Genomic DNA, 13398 nt, shown 5'->3' with positions numbered 1-13398 from the left:
GATCTAGTACCTATTCATAAGGTAATTACTGTAGGCAATGTCAGTTATTAAGGTACATTCAATATAATTATAATTTTCAACAGCAACACAATATCCTGCCTTCAATTTTGAGAATTTAATGCTGCTTTCTCCACAGAAACAGTGTTACTATATTTGTGCAGAACAGGATAGATATTATATGGCAATTTCAGGTACATAAATTGCGTAAGCCACTGCACTTTTAGTGTTTTATTAAACTCCTTTTAGGTGACAAACAAGAATGAGTACTGTAACAAAGATAAAAACGTCAAATTGATGGATACTGTAGCTATGATAGTTGACTTGGCATATATACAGAAAACAGCTTCCAAACAGATTCATGGCTTCAAATCTTCATCCAATCTTAAACTATGGACAGAATGAATTTACTTCAGAAAAATATTACAGAAATAATGAACTGCATAGCACTGTGACCTAAAAAGCATCCACTGTTACCTACCAGAGAGAACAACTTCAATCAGGTCTCCCTCATGAATATCTTCTGCTGCAGTTAGCCTCTGCAGTATGTTTTCAGAGTTCAGGTCATGACGAAAGAGTAAGATTTTGTCGTACATGCCAAAGAAACCACACTCCGGGAACTAAAATAAAAACAGATGGAAAATTAGCGCATGCCCCATTTTAATAATCTCATAAACAGCATTTCTTTCTGATGACTAACAAACTTTTGTTCTGCATAATATTTCATCCACACTCCACTGAACCGCTTTTCTCTTTTATAATTTAATGCATTAGTTTAAAAATCTCATGTATACTGTCACTTGCCCATATACAGTCATATGAAAAAGTTTGGGAACCCCTCTTAATTCTTTGGATTTTTGTTTATCATTGGCTGAGCTTTCAAAGTAGCAACTTCCTTTTAATATATGCTGTGCCTTATGGAAACAGTAGTATTTCAGTTTATTGGATTAACAGAAAATATGCAATATGCATCATAACAAAATTAGACAGGTGCATAAATCTGGGCACCCCAACAGAGATATTTCATCAATACTTAGTTGAGCCTCCTTTTGCAAACATAACAGCCTCTAGACACCTCATATAGCCTTTGATGTGTGTCTGGATTCTGGATGGAGGTATTTTGACCATTCTTCCATACAAAATCTCTCCAGTTCAGTTAAATTTGATGGCTGCCGAGCATGGACAGCCTGCTTCAAATCATCCCATAGATTTTCGATGATATTCAAGTCAGGGGACTGTGACGGCTATTCCAGAACATTGTACTTCTCCCTCTGCATGAATGCCTTTGTAGATTTCGAACTGTGTTTTGGGTCATTGTCTTGTTGGAATATCCAACCCCTGCATAACTTCAACTTTGTGACTGATGCTTGAACATTATCCTGAAGAATTTGTTGAGATATTGGGTTGAATTTATCCGACCCTCAACTTTAACAAGGGCCCCAGTCCCTGAACTAGCCACACAGCCCCACAGCATGATGAAACCTCCACCAAATTTGACAGTAAGTAGTAGGTGTTTTTCTTAGAATGGAGTGTTCTTCTTCCGCTTTTTGTTATGACCAAATAACTCAATTTTTGTCTCATCAGTCCAAATTACTTTGTTACAAAATGAATCTGGTTTGTCTAAATGAGCATTTGCATACAACAAGCGACTCTGTTTGTGGCGTGAGTGCAGAAAGGGCTTCTTTCTCATCACCCTGCCATACAGATGTTCTTTGTGCAAATTGCGCTGAATTGTAGAATGAATTACAGATACACCATCTGCAGCAAGATTCTTGAAGATCTTTGGAGGTGATCTGTGGGTTGTCTGTAACCATTCTCACAATCCTGTGCATATGCCGCTCCTGTATTTTTCTTGGCCTGACAGACCTGGGTTTAACAGCAACTGTGCCTGTGGCCTTCCATTTCCTGATTACATTCCTTATATTTGAAACTGACAGTTTAAACCTCTGAGATAGCTTTTTGTAGCCTTCCCCTAAACCATGATACTGAACAATCTTTTTTGAGAGTTGCTTTGAGGATTCCATGCTGTCACTCTTCAGGAGAGAGTTAAAGGGAAGCACAACTTGCAATTGACCACCTTAAATACCTTTTCTCATGATTGCACACACCTGTCTATGAAGGTCAAGGCTTAACGAGCTAATCCAACCAATTTGGTGTTGCAAGTAATCAGTATTGAGCAGTTACATGTATTCAAATCAGCAAAATTACAAGGGGACCCATATTTTTGCCCAGCCAGTTTTTCACATTTGATTTAATTTCATACAACTAAATACTGCTTCACTAAAAATCTTTGTTCGGAAAACACCCCAGTACTCAGATGTTCCTAGGAAATGAAAGACATACCACTGTTATCTTTTTTTGTTGAATGTAAATTATTATTCAGGCTGAGAGGGGTTCCCAAACTTTTTCAAATGACTGTATGAAAATGTAACACCAGAACAGATTCCTCAGGTCTCTACTTTCTAAAAAGATATGGGGCAATTAAAATAAGCAAGGGTATTATTTTTTTTTTTTGGTTCTAATTATATTAAAATTACATTCATTCACATTAAGGATTAAGATACCTACAGAATATATGTTGCCTGACCATACACAACTGCAGGTTTAAAATGATTGAATCGGTATAACAAGGAAATATAGTAAGATGAGATATTTTATATCTGATAAGCCTTTTTTTATTCTGTTCATCGTTGATCTTATAGAACACTAACTTTTAGCAAATCAAATCTATTTATTTTTTTATGAATCTAAAACAGTTATACAAAGATTATTTCACAAATCTATCTATACATTAGTATGCTTGGTCACTACATGATTACCATCTTCTTCTAGCATCCCTGGAAAAATTAACAACTAAATACTAATGAAATCAGTGACTGGGTTTTAAGGAGAATCACTGAGTAAACAAACAAAATAAAAAAAATCACACACACCAGCACATTAAATCAGAAAATGCCCTGAAATACAGTAAAAGCTTCTGACTGCACACATTTTTCAAGCGTGGCTTGTATCCTTGTCTATTTGCCATCACATATTATTTCTTCAATAAGAACATTCACATCTCTTAATGGAAAAGACATTTTGATAATCTCTAAAAATCATCATGATGCAGTCACGTGTCTTGTAATAAAGATTACATACACATATTTGACGTAAGAATTATTAAGATAATGATGAATGGAGATGTACTGGATAAGAAATGTATACTTATTGAAACGAATACTAATTCTTTAGTAACCTTAGTAATTCACACACTTAGAACACAGGAAGCAGACTTGGATGTTAATGATGTAGTTCAAATATTACTAAAAAATCTACATAATATTACAAGATTTGAGAAACATACTCATTAAAAATGAATTATGAATAATTATATTACTAATTTAGAGACATCCTGGTTCATTCCTTAAGTGAGTTTAGCAGTTTCACACAGATATTCACAGAGATAAGGAAGAGAGACTATCATCAAGAGGTTTCTTTACCAAATTTATTCAGTAAGGTTTCTCCAAATTGTAAAAGGTTCTACACACTCTCATAATCATACTTTAGATTTAATTATCACCGAAAAAGTTAACATTAAGAATGTGAGTATCCCTCCTAATTTGGATTCATACCAAACTGGTACCATCACACAGTTGCTGGAAATGTTTTAGCTATATATTTGTGCTACAAACCTCCCATTCCACCTCATGGATTGACGCCCTTAGAGTGAACTAAAATAACCATTGCGTTCAGCTTGAGAAATTGTATGCACGTTTAGTGAATTGGTGCATTATTCTGCTAAAAATGCCCACTTGAAAAAGAGTAGACTATGATTATAAAAGGATGTATAAAGTCAATAACAATGCTTAAATACCTTGTGTCATGCAGATTACACTCAGTTAGTAGTAAGATGGCAAAATGTGTACCAAAATAAGTTCTTCACATTACTTCACTATCAAAAAACTATCATTGCAGCAAGGTGAAACAGGTTCATGGATTCATGATGTTTACACCAGTCTCTTTCCCCATAATCTGCAAGTTGCATCACAAATTAGAAATCTGTCAGATCCATCATCCAAATACAGTGCTCACACTCCCACTGCAACCTCATCTACCACTTCTCACTTGGCCGTTGAACCCAGGATGCTCCTCTGCTACTGTAACCATTACACTTAAGGTCACAATGTGCTTTGCATGGTCTTTCTGTTTAAATTAATCTGGCTTCTCACCTTGATCTCTGTCATTAACAATGTGTTTCCACCCACTGCGCTGCCACTCACTGGAGGTTCTTTTATTCATTGCACCATTGTTTGCAAACTCTAGACACTCTAGTGAGTGAAAAATCCTAGGAGAGTCGCTATTTTTGAGACGCTGAAACCTCCACATCTGGCACTAACAGTCATACAACTGTCAAAGTCACTTAAGTCATACGTCTTGTCCCTTTTAATGCTAGGCTGAACAACAACTAAATGTAACGACCATATCTCCATGCTATATATACTGTATAATGAACTGCAGGCACATGATTGGCTATATAGAGGATTAAGCAGTTTGCAATAATGCAGAGGAGTGAGAGAGGTTATGAGCACGCACTGACACAGCACATTGCTGCACCAACCACACGACAAATCAAATCAGGATCTAGATTAGGACTTAAGTGCAGCCATGCAACAGGTGACACCTCAGCACCACACTAGTTCAGATGGAGTGGAACAGTGTGAGTTGTTTTATGGTGGCTAGAGTGCCAATTCTGCCACCAACCCCCAAGGTTTTCCCTGCAGGTTGGAGGGCCTACATGCAGGGCTGGATGCAGATTAACATCATACCCAGGAAGAGGTGCAGTGGTGTCCCTTAAAAAAAGTGTGTATATGTATGTGTGTATGTATATACACATATACAATTCTATACAGATATTCACACATACATAGATACGTACATTATATATATATATATATATATATATATATATATATATATATATATATATATATATATATATATATATATATATATATATATTTTGTAACAGGTGGCTGACCAGGTGGGGGCGACCAGCCTAGTTGGCTATGGGGACCATGGGTACAGAGCTTTGAAGCTCAACCCTGTAGGGGCCCGTGGTCACCCCCAGGGGGCACCCCAATGCCTTGGGAGCCCTGGACCTCAGCACTTCCACCACACCCGGAAGTGCTGGGGGGAAGAGGATCGGGGACACCCGGAGTGTTTCCAGATGCGCAGCCAGCACTTCTGCCACACTGGGGAGTGATGGCGGAAGACTGTCGGGAGGCACCTGGAGCACATCCGGGTGACTATAAAAAGGGCCGCCTCCCTCCTTTCAGGGGCTGGAGTTGGGAGAGAAGGAAGGACAAGGTCTTGGAGGAGGCAAGGAGGCGGCCTGAAGAAGAAAAGGCATTTGTATTGAGGGCCTGGACTTGTGAGGACTTTGGGGCTGAGGTGCACTACTGTAAATAATGTACAATAAACGTGTGTTGGATGAGTTGAATGTGTCCGTCTGTCTGTGTCTGGGTCATCTTCCACAATATATATATATATATATATATTGTAGCAGTTAAGCGTGTCGTCCACCTCTCGAACCCTCAGGTACCACTCTTCAGACCAGGTGAATGTATAATAATATTTTATTATTGTACAGTACTGTGCACAAAGCACCCTCCACTCCACACTCATTAACCAATACACAATTCTCTATAATAACTCTCCTCCTCGCCCAGACACGTCGCCACCCTACCTCCCAGCTCAGCTCAATGTTCTGGGCTTCCCAGAGTCCTTTTCTATCCCCTGACCCGGAAGTGGCTCCAAGCCAAACCCACAAGTCCGTTTTCCTTCCGGGTCAGGGCAAAGTCCTTTTCTTCATCCCGGGAGCACATCGCTTCTTCCAGTCACGTGACTGGGATGCACTCCCGGGTTATAGGGCACACAAGAGCCCACTAGCCCCCCTACAGCGACTCCTGGCGGCCCCCAAGGTATCCAGCAGGGCTGTGTCAAAACACTACAAAGTCCATAAGGCCCTGCTGGAACTCGGGGCACAAATATGCTGTCCGGAGGGCTCCTCCTAGCGGCCTGGGGGTGATGACCGGAGTCCATAGCCGGTCGTCTGTCACAATATATATATATATATACACACACACACACACACACACACCCACGCACACACACACACACAAATATTGCATAGTTTACTGTCAAATAATGCAAAGAGTATGCAACACGTGTTTCTGCCTTATTTGAGCTCATCAGGCGTACACACTCTACTGCTCCCCTCTCGGGGAATCGAACCTCGGACGTCAGCATCAGAGACAAAGCCCCTTTACGCTGTGCCACGGCGTGTGGTTCATTTATTTGACAGCCTGTAGGTCCGGAGTAATTACATTCATTGCATTTGTAGTCTGAGTCTACAAGCATTACCTGGTAGGTAACTACCCACACAATTCAGGTCGTTGACACTCAGACTACAAATGCAATGAATATATATAATATATATATATATATATATATATATATATATATATATATATACATACATACACACACACAGGTAGTCCTAAGGTTACGGACATTCGACCTACAACATACGAACGGGGCCACAGCTACGACGCATGCGCCTCGGTAACTGCCGCTCCGTCATCTTCGGCCTGTGGACGCTGCAAGCGGTGGCTGGACGGAGGCTGGAGGGGGGCAGTTTCGCTGCTCACGCAGTGCAGTGTCCCTCCGGTGGCTCCCGGCAGCAAGCAGTTTCACTGCCCGCCCACCACACACGGCTTCCCCGTTTGTTCTAGGTGCGCAGCTTGTAATGCTGCAAGCGGTGATATGGTTGTGGCTGAACGGGGCGGCGGGGGTAGCATTGTAGTGTGCCTCAGATGGCTGCGTGTTGAATGGGGGCGGTGGTGTTGCGTACGCTGCATGCAGCATACTGTAGTGGAGGTGACTGTGAGGTGAGCTGGTGATGAACCACCCCTCACTGCCCCCATTCATTCTCAATAGCAAGCCTGCTTGTACTGTTATGCACATAGCAGGAAGTTGTCTCTTGTCAGTTCAGGGTGGTCCAGATCTAATTATGCAGATGCAGATTGTCTGGATGACTTGAATTTATGCAGGGACGATTCCAGTTCGGTGCAAAGACGATTCTTCATGTTGTCAGTTCGCACACTTCTCGATGGTCTGGGATTTTTCGGGTGATTTTCTATGTAATAAACTGAATAAGTTATAGCGTAATGAAAATTGCATAATTAGATCTGGACCACCCTATACATTAGACGTGTTGATGACTGGTGCCTTCCTGCTGTGATTGCTGTACAGTGCTGTGCAGAATAGCTCATCTTAACCTTTTGCCTTCACCCTTCAACAATGTCTCTGAAACACAAATCTGATGCAAGTGCTGGTGATATAGTAAAGAAGAGAAAAACCATCACCATGGAAAATAAAGTAGAAATAATAAAAAGGTCAGAAAGAGGTTAAACTCCATCATTCATTGGCAGAGCACTTGGTTACAGTCGGTCAACAATAGCATTTGTTAAAATAATGTACCTGTTCCGACTTACATACAAATTCAACTTAAGTACAAACCTACAGTTCCTATCTCGTACGTAACCCGGGGACTGCCTGTATACACACAAATATATTCATAGCATTCGTAGTCTGAAACATGATCCGATTGTATGGGTGGTTACCTACCAGGTAACACACAGTATAGCAAACAACCTAGAGAGTCCACTGGGAACTGGAAGGATCCTGAGGGAAACAATCTGTGTGAGCAGCGTTTCCAGGTTAACCTGGTTAAGCTACAAGAAAGTTTGCTCTCAGTTCAAGACTTCAGTGATGTTTATGCTGTATTGTTTGAGCAGAAGAGACATAAGCGATCTGATTTTCATTAATGGATAACTGGTCCAAACCCTGGAAATGTGGAAAAACCAGTGAACCAAAGTTCACTGTTATTGTTGTTTTCAACTACTACTACAGTTTATAACATACATGACAAAAGAAAAAGAGCTGCAGACAATTTTTGATAATAATGAACTCTGCATAAGTAAATACTCTTTTTACTCCTAGTAATCTATGGTATTTTAAAATAAGAACCTGACTTTGAATACATGGGTATAGTAATGGATTCTAAAATATTTTTTTCATTAGCTTTTCTTTTGTGTTTTGTACTTTTTTTATCAATACAGATTTACAACTTAGCATTCTTGTGAGGACTGAAGCAGAAGTCAAAATCAAATCATCTGAAAACCACACAGTTCACTTAAACCTTAACCCACAAAAATGCTGATCAAATGAATAGCTTGGTCAGAAAAGACCATACTGGTTTCCACAGTTTCAAGCACGAGCCAAAATTTTTGTATCCACTCACCAAAAATAGATAAGACAATAATGTGCATCCAACAGTATAAAGCAGTGAAAACAGAAAAACCTCTGAGGGCTTAGAAGGCCCTTGTGTAACTTCTAAAACATCTCAACAGAATGTAACTCAGTGTTTTTAACTACACGACCATAATTATTCTTTGACAACAAACCAGTTTCGAAAAAAAAAAAAAAAAACTAAAGAGGTATTCTTGTAAACAATGTATATAAAAATACATTTAAATATTTTCAAGACCGGCTCTAACAAAATAATTGGATTGGTGCATATTGTAAATTGATATGCATTTCACATGCCACCACTGACACTTTGTACCTTTAATGGTACTTTCATAAACAGTACTGTAAAAGCCCAGTTTAACAGGATTGTTTAGGATAGTGTTGCTCTGCCAGCAGTGCATGTGGCTAGCCATAGCACATAAATTCAAAAAGTACCTGACACAGATTCAGACACCATGGCTTTTAACATTTGTGCATGGGAATAGATACTGAATTCTCAGAATGCAACACTAAGAAATAATTATCCCAAACAGACATTTAGAACTTCTGAGCTACTTTATCATTTTACCTTACATAACTAATGTGATGAATTACAGTAGGATAAAGATAAGGAAATACACTTTACCAAATGATAAAATAGAATATATTTTAAGTATATGATTTTAATCTGATAATCTGTGAATGATTTTGTTATAGCTACCTGCTTTATGGATATGTGTTATGACAGTTAACATATAACCAACATACATTATTCTTTATCAAGTGTGTTACCAACATATATACAATTAAAATTGTGTGTTTTTCTGTCTGTCAGCATGTTTGACACTGCATTAGGCAAAATTGACCTGATTGATTTTGGTTTACCTCCTTAAAAATATGAATTTATGACAGTACCTTGCATAATGCTAAGAATAAATAGCTGAGCGATTAATATGTATAGCAACAGAAAATAGAATATCAAGAAAACAGAAAAAAATATAATACATATAGAAAATACAATAGAATAGTATAGCAACAGAAAAACAACTACACCTCTCTAAAATGGCATTTAAAAGTTTTATATTTAAACCATTTAGCTAAACTGGGAAATAATAGTAGGCCACCAGAAAAAAGGGGTGTTGATAAAGCTGTTATCATTATAAGCCCTCCACGATGGGGTAATTAAACATTACCTCAAGTTAAAACCCACCAAAATGATGGTTTCAAAGAGATGCGAGTATTCATTCAGAAATTCCCATAACACCATCTACTGCAATTATGGATTCCAGTTAAAACCTCACCAGTTTATTGTCCACCTCTCCTTTGCTAATAATGAGGCACCAGACCAGACTTTGTAAGTATTACCTATCAATTTCCCCTTAAGGCCATTTTTATCTTGTATGCTGGTGGTTGGCAGATGAGATCTGTTTATTTCTGCACTTTTTATGCAACTAAAAATGTAGTTTACTGGAAAACACTGCACTAGCATGCATTTCCTGATATAAAATTTATGTTTAACGATTTATCTATATTTCAGCTGTTTAAAATATGTAAATGATATATTGGTTCCCGAGGACAAAAGGCAAGATATTGACATGTCTACAAATAAAAAACCTGCATGGGTCATGTTTTAATAGCCCAATAACCAAATGTTAAAATAACTTAATATTTGTAATTCAATTTTAAATAGTATATAAAAAAGCATGTGTCCTGTGCAAAGAATGGAACCACACACATACTACGCACTTATATTCACTAGTGAAAAATATTTATCATCATAAGCCGTCCAAAAATGACAATTTTCTCCCTATAAGACTTTGTAATTCATGCTACATGAAACTACTAAATTAATGGTGTTAGAAAAAGGTGCAGAGGAGCGTTTACAACTGTACTGGTGTAGAAGTATTAGGAGTGCGCAAAAGAGGCACATGTAAAACTAGTAACAGAACTGAGCATTTGCTGTTTTTGAAAATTGATAAAAAAGTGGTCCATTGATTTATTAACCAGCTCTACAATATTACATAAGTTAAAATTATTGTGACATTAAAAACAAGGACTTATCAGTGTGGCCTGGTTTCCATGAAGATTACACATAAAATAATGAGAAATAGTATCAAATGAAAGGTGTTTGTCTGGACTGTAAATATAAGTAGCCTTTTTAGTTTTCTTGTTTTTCATTTTTTTTTTGTTATTATAAAGCTCTTATGAGCATGTTGCAAAGCTGTACACAGTAAAAGTATATTTCATACACTCAAAAGGTAACAGATGATAAGAAATCACATATTTTCATGGAAAGGAGAAGCACTTATTGTATTAAATTTCAGATATGACAACATGAAACACTGTTTATTTCAAGTTTCTTATATTTTATCTCTGGCCTGTTATTCGAGACCTGGTTGAGCACAAAACTAGGACTTCTTTATTTTGAAAGCCGAATGTAATTTACCAGGTTTAGCACTTTTCTGTGTGCCAAAGCCACTGTTTAGCTGTATCCAATATGCTTATGGGATTCATTGGAGTTCTACAGTATACTGGCAAGGGGAAATGAATCAATCATTGGTGTACCCTTCATCTACACTGTAGATTTTATGATGAGGTCTTATCGGAATCACCTAATCCAGTATAGGGTCATGTGTGTCGGAACTTTATCTATAAATAGTGTATTTTGTTTGTGTGACCAACGTGCAAATAGAAGGGCTCTGATAAGATAAGCACTACCACTCTGGAAAGAGAGGGGGCGCTGTCGCCCACAACCTCATCTTTCCATTTGCAGCTCTGAAGGACCACAGCCAGTCGACACCTGATCATGCCCCTGCAGACTTCACAAGCCACATTGTTGCTGGGCTGGAAGACATATATATATATATATATATATATATATATATATATATATATATATATATATATATATATATATATATATACAGTGGTGTGAAAAACTATTTGCCCCCTTCCTGATTTCTTATTCTTTTGTATGTTTGTCACACAAAATGTTTCTGATCATCAAACACATTTAACCATTAGTCAAATATAACACAAGTAAACACAAAATGCAGTTTTTAAATGATGGTTTTTATTATTTAGGGAGAAAAAAAATCCAAACCTACATGGCCCTGTGTGAAAAAGTAATTGCCCCCTTGTTAAAAAATAACCTAACTGTGGTGTATCACACCTGAGTTCAATTTCCGTAGCCACCCCCAGGCCTGATTACTGCCACACCTGTTTCAATCAAGAAATCACTTAAATAGGAGCTGCCTGACACAGAGAAGTAGACCAAAAGCACCTCAAAAGCTAGACATCATGCCAAGATCCAAAGAAATTCAGGAACAAATGAGAACAGAAGTAATTGAGATCTATCAGTCTGGTAAAGGTTATAAAGCCATTTCTAAAGCTTTGGGACTCCAGCGAACCACAGTGAGAGCCATTATCCACAAATGGCAAAAACATGGAACAGTGGTAAACCTTCCCAGGAGTGGTCGGCCGACCAAAATTACCCCAAGAGCGCAGAGACGACTCATCCGAGAGGTCACAAAAGACCCCAGGACAACGTCTAAAGAACTGCAGGCCTCACTTGCCTCAATTAAGGTCAGTGTTCACGACTCCACCATAAGAAAGAGACTGGGCAAAAACGGCCTGCATGGCAGATTTCCAAGACGCAAACTACTGTTAAGCAAAAAGAACATTAGGGCTCGTCTCAATTTTGCTAAGAAACATCTCAATGATTGCCAAGACTTTTGGGAAAATACCTTGTGGACTGATGAGACAAAAGTTGAACTTTTTGGAAGGCAAATGTCCCGTTACATCTGGCGTAAAAGGAACACAGCATTTCAGAAAAAGAACATCATACCAACAGTAAAATATGGTGGTGGTAGTGTGATGGTCTGGGGTTGTTTTGCTGCTTCAGGACCTGGAAGGCTTGCTGTGATAGATGGAACCATGAATTCTACTGTCTACCAAAAAATCCTGAAGGAGAATGTCCGGCCATCTGTTCGTCAACTCAAGCTGAAGCGATCTTGGGTGCTGCAACAGGACAATGACCCAAAACACACCAGCAAATCCACCTCTGAATGGCTGAAGAAAAACAAAATGAAGACTTTGGAGTGGCCTAGTCAAAGTCCTGACCTGAATCCATTTGAGATGCTATGGCATGACCTTAAAAAGGCGGTTCATGCTAGAAAACCCTCAAATAAAGCTGAATTACAACAATTTTGCAAAGATGAGTGGGCCAAAATTCCTCCAGAGCACTGTAATAGACTCATTGCAAGTTATCGCAAACGCTTGATTGCAGTTATTGCTGCTAAGGGTGGCCCAACCAGTTATTAGGTTCAGGGGGCAATTACTTTTTCACACAGGGCCATGTAGGTTTGGATTTTTTTTTCTCCCTAAATAATAAAAACCACCATTTATAAACTGCATTTTGTGTTTACTTGTGTTATATTTGACTAATGGTTAAATGTGTTTGATGATCAGAAACATTTTGTGTGACAAACATGCAAAAGAATAAGAAATCAGGAAGGGGGCAAATAGTTTTTCACACCACTGTATATATACTAGCTGATTACCCACTGGCTTCGCTCACTGAGTGCAAGGGAAAAAAATTAAATGCAGTAATTATAAAATAACTTTGTTAACTGCCAATTTTATTTTTCAACAAATAAAGAGCATTTACAATAACATAGAAATCAATATAAACAACATTATTAACATCATTATCATATGAGAATATGAAGTAATATATAAGAAGCACATTGCATATAAATATAAATTATTAAACAGTAAAATATTTTGATAAAAGAATTTGAACAACATATAAGAAGCATATGAATTATTAAACAGTAAAACATTAACATTTTAGAAGTAAATATACATTGAGTACTACTGCAGTGCTTTCGGGTATAACACATTTTTTGTTCGCCCATTACGTGCATAAATGTATAAATTTTTTGGTGTACCTACCGAGAACACGCGACATATAACTGACCGCGGGAGAAGCATGGATTTTAAACATGCGTTGAGTTAATCTGTTGGTATCCCTCGTGGAATAACTGGTAATGTTTGATGAAAATC

At 38.1% G+C, this 13398-nt stretch overlaps 1 protein-coding gene across 1 annotated transcript in view; it reads right to left on the bottom strand.

Annotated features, from left to right (window-relative positions):
• Positions 1-13398, bottom strand: part of prkd3 (protein kinase D3) — a 342598-nt gene that overhangs the window by 117777 nt on the left and 211423 nt on the right. Inside the window, exon 3 of the mRNA XM_028797458.2 lies at positions 479-617. Coding sequence (XP_028653291.2) covers positions 479-617 — 139 coding nt within the window. The remainder of the gene's footprint in view (positions 1-478; positions 618-13398) is intronic.

The sequence above is a fragment of the Erpetoichthys calabaricus genome, chromosome 3 (genome assembly GCF_900747795.2).
Source record: "Erpetoichthys calabaricus chromosome 3, fErpCal1.3, whole genome shotgun sequence".
Taxonomy (NCBI): domain Eukaryota; kingdom Metazoa; phylum Chordata; class Cladistia; order Polypteriformes; family Polypteridae; genus Erpetoichthys; species Erpetoichthys calabaricus.
The sequence above is the reverse complement of the archived record's forward strand: the minus strand, read 5'-3'. Positions and strand labels throughout refer to the sequence as shown.